Source organism: Phaethon aethereus (genome assembly GCF_964289735.1).
Source record: "Phaethon aethereus genome assembly, chromosome: 4".
Classification (NCBI taxonomy): domain Eukaryota; kingdom Metazoa; phylum Chordata; class Aves; order Phaethontiformes; family Phaethontidae; genus Phaethon; species Phaethon aethereus.
In genome coordinates this window covers 29759053-29779407 of record NC_138578.1, presented here as the reverse complement: position 1 = coordinate 29779407, position 20355 = coordinate 29759053, and the positions used below count along the sequence as shown (strand labels likewise).

The following is a 20355-nucleotide window of genomic DNA, read 5'->3' as shown; positions in this document are numbered from 1 at the left end:
CCAGCTAAAGATGCCATCATTTGACCTCCACGATTCTACAACCTGATACTGGAGTCTGCACCAGGCCTCAGCACCTTCAAGAGGGCACATGCCCTGTGATGCCCCACATCACTTCTCTGTGGACTCAAGTGCTGCATCAAAAGCCAGAGATCACGCACTCCTGCATGCCATATCTAAACAGAACTCATTCATTCTCTCCAGCATAGCCATTTACCTGCTGGCTCTTTGTCCTATTTACCCCCTATCTAGTCCTGCCATTTTCATAAAATTTCACATCCAGGAGACTCAGATCAAATAAATCTAAAAGTCAAACTAAACTATGAGTTTTTCATTTATTTTTTCTGTCATGTCTCTTTTATAATAGCTTATGTCTATTCATCCTATTTAATTTGCGCAAGCTGCAAAGCAGACTGCCTTCTCTGCTATATTTGGATGGCCATTAGTTAGCACCAAGGTCCATTCTCCATCATCCAACACAGATATAGTGGGATTTGGCTGGGTACCAAGCAACCTTTATGAAAACACCACCAGCAACATTAACTTGGGACTTATTTTGCTCACAAGTGGTATCTGCAAAGAGCTTCAGTATTCCTGAACTGGTTAAATTACAATGCTAAATGTACACAATAGGCTGCGAGCAGTTTCACAGCCAAAAACAGAAATAAGAAACTTACTTCAATGCTGAAGTACCCTCTGTCCACGTAGTCCCCCAGGAAGAGATACCGCGTGTTGGCAGGAGAACCTCCCACTTCAAACAGTTTCATCAGGTCAAAGAACTGACCATGGATGTCTCCACAAACTAGAAGAGAAAAACAGCAATATTCAGATTTGCCATGTGAAGATCATGTTAGGCACATGCGTTCTGAAGTCGGTGTCTTATAAGAAATGCGTTATGACAATTTTGTGCAGCATCCTCTAGTTAAACGACCGGTGAGAGCTGGCAGCTGCTCAGCAGAAGCCGTTTTTCTATGATGTGCATCCGTTTACGCGCAAGCAAAAGGCTACCAACTAATTAAAGGAGAGCCATCAGGTAAATTTGACCTAGAATTATTTTCATAGGTGTCTGTCCATTCCTCCTCCTGCCCAGCAGAGTACACAATACTGGCAATAGCAGTAAGACAAACCAAAGTCGTCCTGCAAAAGAGAACACGTTCAAGTCGGGTTACTCTTTCTTTTGATACGCTCTATTTCTCCTAGTCTTAAACCCAGACTAACACCAACAGGCTTTCTGTAAAACGCAAAGCATGCCTGTCCTGCGTGTGCCACCGGTTAAACCAACAGATTTCCGACTTCTGGTTTCTGTGTAGAAAAATGGCCTGCTTGCTTTCCCAAAGCATGTTGTACACCAGGGGACACTGATTTCTCACGCTTTAACCTCTACCACTTTATTGAACCTCGTATAATTACGATTTGTTTCGCTCCATTGCAATGAAGCCAATCTAACAAGCGGCTTCTCTAGAAAGCGCGGCTCCCTGTAAACGTGACAGAGCACACGCGACGCGCAGCTGGCGCTACACGGGGATGCCTCCTCTTGTGCCACCTTGTGAAATCGCAAGCTCCGTGGCGGGTGGTTTTAGGCGTCTGCAGGAGAGCAGGCAACGCTTTTGGAGGCCCCCCTGGAAGCTTAACTAGCAGTGCGGTGCCAAAACCTGCTCCCTTTTCCCTTGCTTTGTTTCCCCTACCTAAGGGGAGGGGGAGAACCCCCCCAGTTTAGGGCCAAGCCCGGAACTTTTATTAGCAACGATCCTTAGCAAAGAAAACGTGAATGGCCTTGACTGTTACTGAGGTCAGTTCAGACTGGTTCTCTCAACAATGACTCAAAAAAGAAAAAAAAAAAAATCCCATTTGCAAACTGGAAAGGTGATTATGAAGAAACTGAATAAACCGAAGGCCCAAGATGGACCTTATCTTGCAACAGCAGCACAGCTTCTTATTTACTGCTAACACTAAATTCTGAAGACTTCAGATGCTCTCTCTGACGTCATGGTTCAAGCAGTGCTCTCATTTGAGCTTTTATCTGGAAATTGATACAGAGGCCTTGCTCTATCGCAGGTAAACAGATCCCCCATTGACCGCGTGCCGTGGAGAAGCTGAAGTCACATCCCCACATAGATACAGGAGGACTATATCGAACAACAGCTGTAACACCAACTCCAACGAACTTGCAGTGTACACGGTGTTCATGCGTTACCGTCCTTCATCTCAGTCCTGCCTCACATTATATTTTTTACTTGTATCAATTTCTCTGCATGTATACACTAACAATAGGGCCAACATAATATTGTTCATTTCATCCAAAAGCTAAAAACAAAACGAAACAAAAATCCCCACCCAAACCAAAACCAATCAACCCAAGCCTGCCCTGTCCAGGGACAGGAAAAAAAAAATGTCCCAGTCACTGCTCTCAGGAATATTTATGTGAAACTGGTGACACAATTCACGAGTTCTGGCTAGCTGAGCATTCTTCTGTGATAGTAACAGGGTGTTTTCCCCATGAAATAGCATATAGTACTCTTATAACCACTGTGTTACGTTGTATATCTCTTTTTCCTAAGTTGATCTCCCTCCCAAGAATTTTAGATGACAACCTTCATGTTGAAAGCCATCAACAGTTGTAATTTCTATCTAAGAATAATATCTGCCATTAACTATGCAAAATAAGTACCATTTAAATCCTCAAGTGCTACAACACCACCCCTCTTTCTCGAACAAAAAAACCACAACCAAACACCCCAGAGGAAGTTTTTTGGCAGCATTCTTATTTGAACATGTTAATCTAGCAAACCAATACACGCTGCTTGACGGTACTCCTCTGCATGGACACTGTGGGAAGATTAAGAACACGTGTCGCATATTGATGGCCAAGCAATCTGCTCTCCTAACTTCCAGCAGAAAAGCTTTTAGTTATATAACTGTACAGCTCTACCAATTATCGCCCGCCCCCATTTGCTCCAACTGCAAAAACCTCAAGTTGAACAAGACTGAAAGATTTTAAATGGATTTAACTTTTGCTCTTTCACTAAAGCACAAAGAAATAAGATTTCTTTTTTTATTTTTTTTAATGTGGACGTGTGTGAATAGGTAAATACATTGAGGCCATTACAGAGAAACCAAGAAGGTTACAGAGCTTTCTCTATGCAGCTGTGTGTCTGTGAATTTGTCACAAGTCAGAAAAGCAGAAAACAAACCAGTGAAGAGGACAGAAATAAAACATGCAGAGCCCTGCAATCCTAAATCTTGCAAAATTCTGAATTGGACTTGAGAATCAATACTCAATGGATATTCCAGGCACTTTGTGTGCAGCAGCCTACTCTTTTTATACTTGACATCAGATGCAGAAATGTATCCAGGGAAAAAAAAAAAAAAAGACAGAAAGCTAAAAAGCCCTCAGACCCAACCTTGCCAAGCAATTAAAGTAGTTCCAAAAGAGAAGCTTAAAAATCAGCCGGTAAAAGCAGTGGGAAGAAGAGAAGACACTCAAAATTAGGAGTTGAGACTGAAATGTAATTTATTATGGTAAGATCTTGGAATTCTTCCTGAAAGACTATGATGTTGCATACAGTTAATACAATTAGTATTTTGCCTGGAATAGCTTAAGGATCTTACAAGTTCCAGGTTTGAGTGTATAGACCTGAACCATCCTTACAATGTAAAACCTGTGTACTCACATTCTGATGGATGGCTTTGTTTACAAATAAATTAAAGGGCAATTTTGTATGTATACAGTACCATACTCCATTTGTAGTTTGAAAGCAACTCCTAAAGCTACAGTCCTGCCACCTTTCTTTTCCAACTCTGACAAATCTCAAAACTGGAAAATTTCCCAGGTAGCTGGATCCATGCTTTATCTTATATTAAGTGGAGGCAGAAGAGATCTAGCCTTAGATTTCCATTCATAAAGGCAGAAACATCCATCAGCCAATAACTCTGCCATACACTTTACGCTTTGTCTTGCAGCTTCCCATCACTCACGAAGAGCCTTGCGGCACTGTCCCACCAAGAGCCCACAGCGGATGTTCCATGTCCACTCCACGCCGCCTCTACGAAGCTCCAAGTTCACTACCTTCTCCCTTCGTGTCATAGACAAAAGCTTTGAAAGCACGCTGATTATTATATATTCATGTTTACTCTTGTACAAGCATTACCACTGGATCTGTCGTTGCTTTTAATTTTGCCAAAAACGTTCTTTTTTGTAGTTGCCCAGGCTCTCTTTTGGTACTGGAGCACTTGCAACCAAACAACGTATTCAGCGAGATACGAACATTTTCCATCAAATAACAACAAAATAAAAACCAGCACAGTGAATCAGGAAATTCAATTCTTAATGAAGATCTCCAGGATCAATGTACTTATGGGTTTAAAGTATGAACACAGGGAACATAAAACAGTTTGTGTGGGGGGGGGATTAACATTAAAAGCAGCTGTGTTTGTACAAAACAAATTTGTCAAAAGGAGGAATACTGGGTGGGATGTCATCTATTAGAAATTCACATATTTTCCTATATCACTGGTTTCCCAAAAGTGCCATCAAGTTACGGCCTTTTTACACTCATCAATTTATGATTAAAAAATAATCTGACAGCAAATTTTCTTTCCCTAAGAAGACTCATTAATTTATCCAGTGCTTTTCAACTTTCTTTGTATCCTTAAATTGCCAGCCGGGTAACAACAAAACAGTGTTTCTACTGACTTAACCATTTCCAGGGGTCAGTTCAGGCACCAGACTTGTGGCCCGTGAATTTGCCTGTCTGAGCCTGTCAATAGCGTCTACCCACCTAACCCCTCTGGGCAGCGAGCTCCTGAACCGCACGACATGCTACCTCAAGAAATTTTTAAGCTGTCTTATACTGATCTCCTACTGAATTAATTGGTGCAATCAGAAGGTTTAAGAAACACTGGTTGGTTGTGGACTCCTTAGAAATGCATTTCTGTTGAGAAGTTTTCAGGGAAGACACAGGCCCCTCCAAAAGATTCAAGCTCACAGGCCTGCCCCTGCAATTACTGAGGAATCGTGTTTCCGAGCAGCTTTTCCTACTTGTTATGATGGGTACTTTGATCCACTACACCATCTTACATTACAGCACCAGAACATTCCCAATGTACTGTCTACAAAATACCATTTTATTATAAAAATAGAAATTGGACATGGGGGAAAGAAAGGAATTTTTTTTGTTTGTTTTTAGAAATTGTCATCCTAATACAAATTAAATTGTGTTTCTGATGGCTCACTGTCAGGATCTCCCTCTGATTTATCTCAAGGAACAAGCAGTATTCAAACTGGAACCATTAGGTTCAAGTTGTACTAGCAGTGAAGGAAGCCCAAAGCTTAGCAGTGGTATTGTGAGCTTATTTATAGAAGACAAAGTGATAGGGCAGTTATTTAGATTGCAATGATTATTGGCACAAATAAAAAGCCTGAAAATGCTCTTCAGATACCTTCCTTAAGGTAACTAAATGCTCTTCACTATGTACAAACTCAGTCCAGAGATCATTCTGTGGGGTTTCCCCCTCTAGATGGATATGAAGAACAAAATTCATATTCATAGTACATTAAACACTGATAATCCAAAAATTCTCCATCTGCAACAGTTCGGTTATGCTGCACTTATTTTCTCATTTATCATGTATATACTTAATTGGTGTTACATTATAGTCTGACAGTAAAATATAATTAATGTTTCAAGTGAATTTACATTGCATGTATCACAAGATTATATTCCCATCTCCAACTATTACCAGGGGTTAGGAGCAGAGGTGCAACACTCCAGCATCAGCTTCAGAAGCAACATCTGCACACTCATGCATGTATGACAATTGACAATAATGAAGCAAAGACACCTCACCTTTTAAAGAAGAAACTAATACTGTGCAGGGAATATTATTTGTTGCTTGACAACTCATTCTTTACATTCACTGAGCTAGGGATCTCAAGATGCTTGGAGCAAGAGCTCCAAGACATTGTGCTTCAGCAAACCAGCATGCAATACCGCAAAACCTAAGGGAGAAAAACACCCTATTGAGTTACACTGCAGAAGGCAGACTGCAAATCGCAAAGGGGCTTGCTTTGTACAACGCTGGAAGTTGCTGCTAAGTTAGCTGCTTACCATTCCACTAGCTAGCACTTGCTTCCAAGAGCTTACCATTTTCCAAGGACACCTGGTGCTTACAAAGCCTTACTGACAAAGGGAGGACCACAGTGTGTAAACCTGCACGTGTCTGAGCTGACTTGTGGATCCTCATTTGTCCAGGTCTACAGGATAAGAGGCTGCATACCCCAATGAGAAGTATGTCCCAACCATTTCTCCAGGGAAGGAGTTTGAAGCAATGAAAAGCTACCAAAGGTTGAATGAAGAAGCCAAGCGAGGAAGGAGTACTTACAAGCAGCAGTGGACACGCAAGGGCAAAGCAAAACCAACTATATGAACTTCCAAAAGGTCAAAGACTGGGCTTGTTTAGCCAACTGATAAATATGAGGGAAAACACCTGGAAGAGCTATGTGCATGAAATTCTCAGGTGCTTCAAGACAAACTACTGCATTGCTCCTGAAGGGCTCAGCTATTAACCAGAAGCTCTCTTTTTCCCCAAGATTTAAGAACTAAGTCACATATCTTTGATTACACAATCTTTGAGCCTGAATGAGCTTTGTTTCCAAGCGTACGTGCTTCTGAGGAACATTTTGTATTGCCACAGCAGCATGAAATGTTCGAAACACCATAGTTTTGTTCCATGCTTTTTTTTTTTTTTTTAGTCACTAAAGATTGAGCAATTTTCTTCCTTTTTGGAGAACAAGGAGGAAGAAGTACAAAATAAAAGTAGAAACTCCAAAAATTTTCATTTATAGCTGCTGACTAAAGCTCTACTCAAGACACAAGCTCAGTGGTTAAGTTGCATACATTGTTTTATAGTCATGCAGTACTGTTTCTGTTTATAAGTGAAATGTTTAAAGAACTTGCTGACTTCATTACTTACTCAAAGTCAGAATAATTTAGACAGCTCACTAGGTAACTTATGCTAAGAAAACATCTACTAGACTCAACATAATGGGCTTTCATATGAATGTTTGTTATACTAAGTGTATTGAATAACATAGCTCTGTATTTCCAAAAGAAGTATGATCTCATTCATATTCATATCTGGTTATCTAACATGACTATAATAGGCTTTCATCTATCTTCTCCCTTCAATCACTGCATGATGAGTTTATACTACCAAAGTGAATTGGCATTAACAAAAAACTGCAATTATGTATTTTCATAAAAAGGCCTGCTTCCCCAAAGATAAAGCCAGAAACCATTAGCCGTAGAGGTACAGCAAAGGAAACCGCAAATGGGCCATCAACATCCCATTTGACAGCGTTGTTAGGTTGCTTTGTGCTGAGGGGAAAAAAAAAAAAAGTATCTTGGGAAAAGCTGTTTTCTGTGCAACACATGAGGACACTATACTGTGTTGTGCTCTGCCAACACCCGAAACGCTAGTGTCTGCGAAGATCAACCTGTGCTCACTCCTTTGTAATAGGAATCAGTTTTCTCACACCGTCCCTTGAAGGCTAGTCCAAATTAATGACACTTGATTTGAAGAGGTAGAGTACTAAAGAGTGGGGAAGGGAAAACATCACATCAGAAAAGACCTTCAGGACAACAGTCATTAATACTCTCTGGTGAAGGAGGAAGCAAAAAAACCACTTAAAACACACGGCAGCAAGCCCTTCAAGATGTTAAGGCTACAAAAATATCTTCAGCACAAAATTTTTAAAAATAGCTCCACAAAATTATTTGCAGTGCCTCAAAACAAAATAAAACACATGTACATAAACCTGGCCAGCAGAGGAGTGCCTTCATATATGCAAGAGATACCAGAAGCAACAGAGTCCCAGGAAACAGCCTCTGCCAAGTACTGTAAAACCTACACTAGCAGGGAAAAATCCCTTCCCCCATGCTACTACCCTAGCTGAATTTTTCGGGAGAGTAAGTGGGTATCACAGCAGTGAGGTACCAAATGAAAACTTTCAATTCCAGGTCAAAGCAACATAGCAGAATTGTAGGAGAAAGGGGATGGTGATCTAGTGAATATCTTACAGAATTTTTCCAAGTTCAACAGGGAAAGGTGGTCTCATCACATGTACCAGAAGATGCCGAATCAGGTCATGGGGAGAGAAACAAAACAGGTTGTGAATAAAACAGCATTCACTTCCATACACGTCAAAGAAACAACTGGCTTTTCCCCGGCCACCCTCCAAGGTCAGCACTGCCCCTGAGCACCCTCCGTAGCAAATGGAAAAGCAAATGGAAAAGCAAATGTGCCATCATTATCTCCTGTTAATGTGCCCTTACCATCAGGGAGCAATGCTTATTCCGCAGATAACGCCATCAGAAGGATTACTTGTGAGGAAAGTGCTTCACTGGTGTATGGCTCAGGATTTCCAGCTCGTATCCCTAGATTAAGGTTATTTATAGCAATAGGGAAGTTCTCTTATCCTCAGTTCTACAGATGTAAAAAACAAAGGCCTGGGGAAATTTAATAATTTACAAGGTCATGAGTTGGGTCAGCAGGAGGGCAGGGATAGCCGGAGAGGGAACATCACACCCTCACATTGCTCCATCCCATAACGCAGCAGCAAAGAAAGCCCTTTCACTACGGAAGGTCGGTCCTGCACAAGAAGCAGAAACAGCCTGGCTTTACACATGCTGCACCAAATGAAATTCAGGGAAGGTGAAACAAGGCAAAATGGGAAAAGGGCTTTTGAAGATGAGAAGCTCAAATATGCTCAGCTCCGTGGAAAGAGCGAGCATAAAATTCAATGCTGTGTTTTATTCTGGAAATAGCTTTTATTTGCATAGATTGGACTGTAATATTATCCATCTATAACATACAGGTTCGTTATTAGAATTACTCAGTGTTAAATCTTTCTCACTAATCTGGTTGAAGAGATCTCCATTAGTTTTTTTGCTATACAATATTTTTCCAGAGTCAGCACTTTGCCATTAGAAGTAGCTTGTAGCCGGTCCTTCACAATTTAATGTGATAACTTTTTTTTTGTTGATGATTTAACTCAACTCTTAGGATCATGTTTCCTTACAGTCAGTATTTGTCTCAGCAGTGCAAATGCCAAGCCCAGTAAAGTTAAAACAAAGACACTGGTATTACATGGATATAGCAATAGTTATATAAAGCCCAAAGAAGCCGTCAGTGTTTACAAGGGCTTGATGGATAGTACCCTTGTTTGCTCTTCTTTCTGTAGAATTTCAGAGCAGTATTACCCTGACAGACTGCAATCCAATTACCTTCCAAGCACTCAACAATTTACAAGATTTTATGGGTAGTAGCATTAGCGTGTTGAGCTTCAGTATATGAATGCCTAGTATCTAAAAACCTAACCACAGAAGCTGCACATATATGTTGGCTTGTAATACATATTTCCATTTTCACCTGAGGATAATATTTGTTGTCACAGTTTCCTCATTCTGGGCCGTCGCAGACCTGCTTTATGCTTCATCCCATCCCCACCCGGTGTTATTATTAAGACTCAGGAGCATTCCTTTGTGACAAAAAGCATCCTTCTTCCTTCAGCACAACAATTAGTCTTATCAGTGGAAAACACACATTTGCTCAACACAAACAAATGCATTTGTTCATTACCTTTGCATCTATAGCACTCTGCCTGTATTTCCCAAAAACAGATGCTAAGGGAAAATAAAAATACTATTTCTCAAATTCCTGGGCTCTTAATAAGCAACCGTCAGTACTGGCATGGATACTCGCACGCACCCTGAGTGGAAGGAACCAGCACAATTAGCTTCAGAGAACTTCTGTGAGGTTCAGCATTTGGACTTCATGGTCTATATTCAGAGCTGTGAGCACGAAGAACCAGCAGCGAAGACCTACTGAGCTTTAACCTCAGCTTTTGCACCCACGTCTTTAATGGGCTTGAGCTATTATTTTTATCTAACCTTTCCGTACTACAGGTGTTCATGTGCTAGTACATGGGTGTAGGGTTAAGGACAGCAAGTAATGTGCAAGTTTCCCAATTCTAGCTCAAGCCACATAAGATGACTTTTTAAAATTACAGAATCTTAATTCCATAACCAAAGTCTTATACAAATCTAATTCTTGGTGAAAAATTATTAACCTAGTGCTTTTAAAAGAAAGCTCTCCATAGTAATTTATGTCCTGGTAAAAGCTCCTATCACAGTTAGGGGAGCCAGTGCAAGGAGGAGTTGACCACATTAATTTCCTCTTACTGAACGCATATACCTAAACATGATCTGGAGTAGGTGGTTCATTCCATATGCTGATCCAAAATCAGTATGAATCACAGAATGGTTTGGGTTGGAAGGGACCTTAAAGATCACCTAGTCTCAGGAAAAAACGTGCTATCACTTAAGACAATTAGGAAAATGAACACAAGGAAGTTACACTGATGAACAGAATAGCCTTAATTACGTTTCTTTGTATAACCTTGCTATTACGCATATAAGGAGTGCATACAGTTTGGACAGGACTCTGGGTAGCGTTAGGGGTGGCATCCAGGCAGATTTGGGCTAGCTCCTGCATCATGCTCCTCAAGTAAACTAACCAGTTTCTCCCACTATATTGAGAATTGTTTTCCCAATGGCTGGCTGAGGAGGAAAAAAAAACAAAAACAAAGTCAGAGGAGGGGAGGGACAGGGAAGAAATACTCTTTTGGCAGAGAGCCACCAACCACATCACATGCAGTGAGTTGTTCTGGGAAGTAAGAGAGCACTGCTATTCAGAAACAGAGATAAGAAGAAAAGGTCACCATCAAAAAGTAGCTTGCAATGAGAATATCAGGTGAAAAAGTGGGGAAAAAATTCTATTATACTGAATTAGCATTTATGGCACTCTTCTGGTCTGTAGTCTATCAGTAATCTCAAATATGACATTCTTTCAGGTTTCTAATATAGAGTTATCAGATACATTTTTAATAATTACAGGCCCTTGGAGATGTTCAATTTTAATAAAAAGTTATAGGTATAGATATCAAATAAACTCCTGAGTCAGCTCTTTATATTGCAAGGACAAGATTTTCAGGAAGTTCAGAGGATCTAGCTACAGAGTTCATTAATTCTGATGGGACCTATGTGATTACTTCTTCCATAGCACTTCACAGATATCTGGTTTCAAAGAATATGGAGCACCATAATCCTGGACATATACATAATCTAAATATGAAACAGCGTTTATGCGATCTTGTGAAATTTTGTTTTAAAGTAGAGTGTACATCCATTTGAATGCAGCATGTATAATAAAGGAAGTGTCTGAAAATACAATGCATTTCCTCTTAAAGCAAAGACACCAATAAAGGATGTGCTTTTAACAGAAAATACAAGAGGTGAGACCAGCAACTGATTCCCTCAAACACCAGATTTTGTCTGGGAGAGCAATTCCAACCCTAAACATAAAAGGAGCAAACCCCATCAGCAAGACGTAACAGTGCCACACACCAGAAGAAACAATTACCACCCTTCAATGCAAAACCATGCAAAATTACTGACAAAAAAATTGCCTAAAACCCCTTCAAAGATAGATTTTTCCAAACTACAATACTGCAGCTGTAGGTGCGCAGTACTGATGGCGGAGCAGCCACACCTGTACGGCGGGACCAGAAGACTGCCATACCAGTACAAAATAAAGCTTTGTATCTAACCCGACTTTAAAGATAAGCGCCTGGCTTCGCACGCTGCTGCTCTGCTGACTGCCGTAACGCTCAAATCGGAATGTGTCTGGGCCAATTTACTGCTACACGATGTCCGTTTTCTTCCTGCTTGCTTAGTCCTTGACTTCAAAGAGCTGAAGATACACAGCTTCACTGGGTAACTCCTGGCATTGACTTCAACCCCTTGCTCAGGCCAAACTTGGTTCTGCTCCACTCAGTTAACACAACCTTGTCTTCTGTTGTTACAGACCTTCTGTTACAGGGATTTCCAAAGTGCTATGAAGTAGATAAACAAGCTACTTCCTAAATTTCCATTTTGTAGAGACATATTGACCAAGAAAAAGCTATTTAATAAGTAAATTGGTATTTCATCTGGGTTGCAAGTGAAGCTTCTGGGCTATTCTCAAAAGATTGGGAAATACCTATTGATACCTATCTTTTTCCAGATTTACCTGTCTGTATTAACGCCATAGCTCATACTCTTCTCTCAGCATTGGGACAGTATTAACAGTCTAATGTTCAAGTACTCCTAGTTCAGGGAAAAAGTCCAATCTCTTACATATGTTAGTTTTAGTAATGAGGTGACAGAAAAATCAAAAATATGACAGACAAGAAAAAATTATTTCCCTCCCCACCCCCCGAATAACTGAAGTTAACTTCTGAAACCATGTCCCTTGTGCTTGCTCTTCTTGGGTGGTTGGTGTGTGAATTACTACTAGATACAAGGATAATACTCCAGCTCTCTAAGACATGCATTTAAAGAACAGAATACTGCTAAATGACTATTACTTCCAGGGCAAAAAGGCAAATATCTATTTTAGCAGGAGATGCTTATTGTTCAGAACCTTACTGGGCTAATAACAGCTGTACTTCCACAACACATTGGGATAACCAGAGCTGTAAACATTATTTTAGACCACAATGCACATACTCCTTTGAACACTATCCTGTCAGAGGATAAAGCAAAATAATGCTTTAATGGAGCACTAAAAGATGACCATTGCCCCTATTTCAATTACATGCAAGTTGGGTACTGGTGATTTTTTTTTTTAACACAACACTATATTCATGCTGTCACTGAAGAAGTTAAGCCCTTCTTTCAGAAGAACTTTCCTCTTTAACTCTCTTGCTCTGCAGAATGACTCACTTTTCAGAAAGAACATTGTCTACTTTTGGCTAAGATAAATACATTATCAGTTTAATTCATTCCAGAAAGCGTTCTTTCCAACTACAACTACTACAATACTAACCCCAAGTCCAGACATAGTTTATTTTATTTTTGTCCTGCACAAAAAAAAATAAATCCTTTTCATGATATTACAACAATTGAATTTATTTTTCTCATCTCTCCATTTCTTTAGCATGTGCTTCCTGCAGCTTTGAATTCCGCTCACAGCTGTAGAAAACAAGGACCATGAAAACGTTTATAGTGAAAAATTCTTTGGCAAAAGGAAACACTTGGACATGCTCACAGCTATGGAGTATTTCTTTTACTTGAATCTCTCTGTCTAGAGTGTTATTATCTGCTGGGTGTTTCTGACTCCTCATTAACACTAAATTTCAGAGAGAAATGCGACTTCTACCACTTCTTACAGGCTGGGAGGTTCCATCCCGTGCGGGCTGGTGACAAGCTGACCTCCGCAGCACAGGCTTTTGCTCAACACCACAGGCCCTTATCAAGGCAACTACGGGGGTCACTCTGACTATAATCCTTCACTAGAAAAATGAAATCATCGACTAAAACAGTGAATCATCATGGGAAGCTGAACATTCATTAAAACAAAACAAAACAAAACAAAAACTAGCACTACAAAAAGAAAAAAAAAACAAAACACCAACAACCAAATGTCAAAGGAAAAGAATCAATTTTCTCACACATTCAGAGCAAAGGCACTAAACCCAGCATTTTCACAAATTTGCTGCTACTGGGAAGGAAAACAGTCAACACACAAGACTCCATTGTCTTTTTCAAGCAATGATGTTTCTGTCTGCCTCTACCATGGGTTTATAAGCCCTTATGGGTCAACTGATACTTCCAGATGCTTAAATTTTACATTGTTGCTAATAAAAATAATATTAAGAGAAGTTTTCAAGAGAGTGAAAACTGGTAGTTTTTGTCTGAGGGAGCTGCTACTACCACCATTCACATGGTGTCAGCCAGAAAGTTTCCTTTATTTACTATTTCATTCATTCCTTTATTTATGTCTAATTCCATTTATTATCTATAATGTGTAAGTAGTTTAACTAACTGGCTCCTTTACAGGAGAGGAATAGGTGTCCTACTATCTTCTACACTGAAGACATATTTTCATGATGAAATTTATATGTCTTTTATGCACATTTCTGACTATTCTATTCATTGCTTGTAAGCATGCAATCAGTCTTATTATTATTATATTACTTATTCCCAAGAACACATTACCTTGATTTTATGAAACAAAATCTTTTGCCCTCGTTATGGATTCCTTCATGAAGCACAGATTGCTGCTGCTGTTTCTCCCTTGTATTGGTTAGTACAACTGATTGGTCAAATCTGGCTCTCAGCAGTCTGGCAATTCAAGGGAAACAGTTCTCTCATGGATTTGTTACTGTCAAGTGAAAAACGTGTGCTAAGAAAAAAAATGCACTATTTGTACTTCAGTGACTTTTCAGGCTGCTTGCTACTCCCTCTGGATTGCTATAGCATGATTATTTGCAAGGCAGAAACCTTACAGGCACATAAAAATAATAAAATTCTAATGTATTCATATGTTTCTTAAAGCTTGCCTCTGCTTCACTGAAACCGTAGAAATTGCTTGGCAGTCTCTTTTTTAGCCTCTTGTATCTGGCCAAGTAATAAAAAAATAATACCTCTCCGATCATAAACCTGTATTTATGACACCCAGAAGATTTCACATACTCTAAAAGCTTTATAAACTATATTTTAATTGAAAATTTTATATGATTTTCTTGTGTGTATGTATTTCAAATCAAAATATTTATGTTACTGCGTAGCGAAAATTCATTTAAAGATCTTAGACTGACAGCGATCGATCTACTGTGAATAGCCTGCCAGAAAGCTGAAAGCATGTGATGGAAACAAAAAAACCCCAAATCAACAGAAGCTTCTTAAGAAAAAAGGAAGACACATCATCAAGACTAAAAATATGAGCCCACACAGATAGGATCTTATCTTCAGAAAACATACAAGTAAGGTAGTCAAGTTTCAGAAGATCATCACCCACGAAAGAAGGTAATTGTGGGTCTGTCTTTCTGATGTCCAAAAGAAGCGGGGATATCTACGCATCATGGGAAGTAGAGCTGATTAATCTACTATCAAATAACGCAAGTCAAAAAGAATGGGGTTTTAACCCTTTTTTCTCCTTTTTCATGCAGTCTCAGACAACACACAATTCTACAACACAATCTAAAAAGGTATTAATTCTCTTAACTCAAAAGAAGGCACGTTGAGCTAGGAAATATTTGAGTTTTTCCACCAAAGGAAGTAAAAAGCTGTAGAACAAAAAGTTAGGTATGAAAATACTGATATGGAGGATAAGTATACATTCTCTGGAATAAAGAACACAGCATCTTATCAAGACTACAAAAGATTAATTTAATCTTTACACCTATTGCTAAGAAGAACAGTGTCACCTTTCATAAATGTTACTACTTTGATTAAGAATTATTAAAGTCCAAAGGACTATTTATACAGTAAATACATGAAAATAAGTTGTCTTGGTTCTTTTCAAACACCTCTTCAGCTTTGATTGAAGTCTTGCATAAGAAGACTCCCTGAAACTGGACCACTGAAAAAAAAGATTTAGAACGCTGGAGGTGTTTTGACTTTGACTTAGGACGGAGGGTTGGAAATGCACTGCAGACATTACTGTCACCTATGCCCTCAAGGACTGAGAAACCAAATATGCATCTACAGGGGATCCCAGGATCTGGGCAGCATCTTGAAGATCCTCCTCCAATATAGGGAAAGCCTGACCTGTCCCTCTCAAGCTTCAGCAGAGAAGGACAGGGAGCTTTCTTTAAGCCCCTCTCGTCGATCCACCCTTACAAACAAACCACAGCAATAAGGCAATCGAAAGAACAAAGCTACAAGGGGCTTCTGCAGTCTAGCAAGGCTCTTGTGCCAGGCACAAGTCTTGCAAAAGTCAGGAAAGCAGTTTTCACCCCCCCCCTAAAAAGTGTTACAGTTAAGTTCTACTACAGGTATTCATATATCTGTTAAAAACTAAACTTTTTAAATTGCACATTCTTAGTGAGCCATCAGTAGCATTAGTAAACAATAAGAATCAGGTGTGATTTGCATTGGATCAATGATTCTTAATATTCACTTTACTACTACTTCTATCAAGATTGTTCCCTGGCTGGCTTGTATGTAACTGAATATGAATAGCTAACTTATATAAAATTAGCTCAACTAAAGAACATGTTGTTTGCCATTAAAAAAAAAAAAACAACTGGTGGGCAGTTTATACCCGAGAAACTTCTTAGCATTCAGCATTCCCTTCACAAGAAAATCTTTATCCACTTACAGACTGATTCACATCTCATTTACAGACTATTGCCTCTCTTCAGAAAAAAAGCACCTCCAGAAATATTTGCAAAAAGAGAAAAAAATACCCAAATAAACACTTACTGCTCGTTTTCTGGGTGGGTTTGGTACTCAAAACTAGTAAGCATGATAATCTTACTTGCTTGCCTTTAAGTATGGTGTTCTTTCAGGCACAGAAGATGGTGGTGTGAAACGTCAGGAGAGTCTCACACTTCTGAAGAGGCATTATAAGATATACTAATTAAAAAGTGGACTAACCCTGTCTTCTTTCAGTAGATCATTCATATTAATGATTTGTGGGATTATTTCATACCTGACAAGCCAACATACTTTTCAGATTCAGGTTCTGTCTCTATCAGAGGCTTTTATTTGCCACCTACAAGAACTGTATTTCTGGGAACCTCCTTTTTAAGTAAAAGGCTAAAGAAAAATCATTTAAGATAACTTTTCAGTGGACTGCAGTACTGCTGTGCTTTTTCAAGGCAGCCCTTGAACATGGATGCTCTAATGATCTAGGCTCATTACCTAGAAAGATACAAATCATTACTACAGCAGGAAACAGACTGCAACATTTAAAACTCAATTAGTGACGATGCAAGGAAGTGGTAGGCTGCAAAACTTCGCTTTTCTATTGAATCAAAAATTTAGTAAAAGAACCAGCACCAGCCTCTTTTGCTACTTTAGTTTGCCGGGAAATCAGGAAATATTTCTCTGTTGTAAATTGCAACAGTAAAAGAACTTACTGGGTAACTTAAAAGGCCATTTCTATTCCCTATAGCCTCACTTTAGTTTTTCACCATTCTTACGTACAGTATTCTAATATTCACTATTGGCTGACATAGTTTTTCAGTTGCTAACCAGCATGGAGTCATTTTGTTAGCATTTGTAAAAAAATGGAAAGCTATTTCATACAACAGTTCACCTTGGTTTTTAAAATGCATTTTAATTCAGAAAACCTCTAGAAAACCTCTAGTAAACCTCTAGGTGCAAGAGGAGCACCTTATGGAGGAGATCACTTTACTTGTCCCCCAAACTTCTGTCACAGAGTGGTAATTCTGCACACAGAATGGCAAATTTTCCACATTCAGGGTTTAAAAAACCAAAATACCTATATTTTTATTCCAAGGCTGTGTATATCCTGAGCAAAATACATATAAAATAACACAAGCAAAAAGGTTTCCCTCTGCTACTTAGGTAATCATTACAGGAGGAAAAGGAAAAAATGAAGGGAAAATATATTGATTTAATCACACAGCTTAGTTGACTGTTGTTGATCTGACTGTCTCCATTCCTGAACAGTGAGGGGTTCAGTGTGGCAGATGCAGACTTCGCGAGAAATTAGAGAAAGAGGAATACTAAGGTCAAAAAAAAAAATCATGCAAAAGTATCGATACACTTCTGAAATAAAGCACAGGCACGCTGTTAAAATTGCTCTAAATACGTGCTTTACAACTGTCTCAATCCCTGCTTTTATTTGCTCTTTCCTTTGTGCTTCATTTCACCCTATTTTTCAATACATCAGAATAAAAGTGGCAGAGCTACAGGAGGAGGGAAGGAAGGGAGCAGGACCTTCAAGGCCCCTGCTTGTCCTGAAACTTAGACTGCATCAAAACCTGGGACACCCAGAATCGTTTCTCAGTCTCAAGGCAAGAACAGGTCCATACTTAAGTGACAGGCCAAGAATAAATGAAGTGCAGATGTGAAAAAAATTAATTCCTAAAGAGAATGCTGAGGCAACAGCTGCCATCTAATAATCCACTACCATGTTTTATTTCTTAAATGATGTAAGCCAGAAAAAATCTGCCACTCTGAAAGGAATGAGTAAACAAAACCAGTGTATATTCAAAGTGAGAATCAAGTTTCATGCTTAATTCAATGCATTTTTTTACAGAAAATACATCCTCTGTAATCATCAGTCTAATGCTACCCATAAGCATGAGTCATACGCAGATTTTGCATCCCAGATTTAAAAAAAGTTCTCCCTCATCGCTTTCTTTATATTATTAGAGAGAAGTTTATTTCAACAGAAAACAAAACAAGAGAAGCGTGTCATTGTTTCCATTGAAAACCATCAGGAAACAAAGTGGAAAATAGAAGCTTCACAACACAAAAAAAAAAAAAAAAAAAGCAAGCATCTGAGGCTGCAAAACATCATTAAAGTTTAATCATCTCTCCAAGCCTTTAACCTCTGCTGGGGTCCTCCAATTTTTGTACTCTACCTATCAAGATGAGCGGCATCAGCTCGGGATCTGATTTGGTATGAATCAGGCATCCTGTGTAGGAGTCAACGTGAAGGCCGCTACTCATCATCGTGAGGGCATCATCCCCACTTTCACTGAACTCACACTGCAGCCTGCTTCTGCAAGGGTAGCATCACAGGTGATACCCTAACCACGCATTGCACCAACTGTGTGGGGCCAGGTCATCCTGGACCAGCAAGGACCAGAACAGATGGCCAGTAGGTTCAGATACCACTGAAGAACAGCTTATGGCTTACCATAGGTGGTATTCCGTCCCAGGAACTATCTGCGTCTCCTTTATTTTTTTGTTTAAAAAATAAAAAAAAACTTCTTTAGGAAGATTTTGTGCTGTTAGTTTCTCAAAGCATAGTACTCACAACACAGAACATCTGTTAAAGGTTAGGTGGATATTCTACAGTAAAGTAAGGTAATATCTGCCAGTGGTAATCCAAATTCATTTTTAAGAACTGTAAAGGACAGGGTCAATAGAGTGCAAGGATAGGCACCATGCTACGCTGCGTAGCCACAGTTACATTAGTCACTAAATTAAACAGTTTAACAGCCTACAAAACGATATGTTCAACCCTCAGCTCAGAAATTCATGCCAGTTCTTTCTCTCTCCTTCTCAATTCCACTTTATTTGATTTTTCCATTCAAACCTAATTCTGTTTCTCCGCACCTTCAGGGGAAAGAGTTCCTTCTGCATTAGGCATAGAGAGGACGTGCCTGATGTTAATGCTACAGGCATGGGAACACGTCTGATAGTCAGACACATTATCTGAAAAGGATTTATAACATTCCCAGTGGAAAAGAAACAATGTAAACCAGAAATTACAAAATCTAAACAAAACCTGTTTTCAAGCAGCCTGGGCATGTCTTCCTTAGACCCAGAGTACAACCTATTTTTACAACTGATTTCCAACAAGTATCATTAGATCTTTATCCTTTACCTCACTTATTCATCTCAAGGGTTTACCTCTGGCAAGGTGACAGCAAAAGAGAACAAAATGCAGAGGGGCAAAAAAAAAAAATCTATCAAATCCAACCCTATTTTCACTTAAGTCAACCTCTGTTTAAAGGGCAGAAGTCCACAGCCCAGAATAAAATATACTGTGTAGCATAATAAACTAAGCTTAGAACAGCAATATTATTTTACTTGGAATAGTAACCATTAAACTGGGGATGACTAAAAACTCTCAGAAGGACGTGAGACTCTAAGTAGCAACATCTAGAGATTTGAAATACAGGAAACAAAACACCCGTAAGGTGAGATTGTATTTTCAAATATGGCAAGTAAAGCTATAACATCACCGGTGGCATAATCCACATAGGATTAAGTACGTGGATTAAGTACTAACCAAGATGAGCTGTTACAAACTGAAGAGGGACCAGGAGACTGTACAACTAAATGGAGAGTTCATAGGAAGTAACCTCCTCCTTAAATCTCCTTTGTTTGGGCAAGTCTATTGCGCCACAGACACTCAAGTCCATGGATGGACATCCAAGCCATGGTAGAGATTAACAGCAGCTGACCTGCAGGAATAGGGAAACTCCCTGAAAAACAAGGTAGAATTGCCCACCTGAAGCTCCAGGCTGTGCAATCAAGCTAATGCAGGTGTCCACGCTGACCTGTTTAGCAAATGACTCCTGGTTTCTCTACAGCAGATCACTGCAACTGCAGGTAGGAAGAGAAAAGTGCGAGTTTCAGCCGGCAGCTGAGGAGGGCCATGCTGAGGGAGGCATCTAGCTGGAGTGTTTGGGGAGGGGGAGGATGTTTTGGTTTCATTCCTACCCATACTTTGGCTTTTAAAGACCAAACACAAGTTTAAGCACATGGTCCAAAGCAGGCTGCCAGCAAACAGGCAAGCACCAAACAAGCATATAAGCAATGC

The 20355-nt window shown here is 39.5% G+C and overlaps 1 protein-coding gene across 4 annotated transcripts in view; it reads right to left on the bottom strand.

Annotated features, from left to right (window-relative positions):
- Nucleotides 1-20355, bottom strand: part of PPP3CA (protein phosphatase 3 catalytic subunit alpha) — a gene marked incomplete at both ends in the record, with an annotated part of 194898 nt that overhangs the window by 58515 nt on the left and 116028 nt on the right. For all 4 annotated transcript variants that reach the window (XM_081999450.1, XM_081999451.1, XM_081999452.1 and 1 more), the window contains one exon: nucleotides 675-799. In XM_081999450.1, coding sequence (XP_081855576.1) covers nucleotides 675-799 — 125 coding nt within the window. The remainder of the gene's footprint in view (nucleotides 1-674; nucleotides 800-20355) is intronic.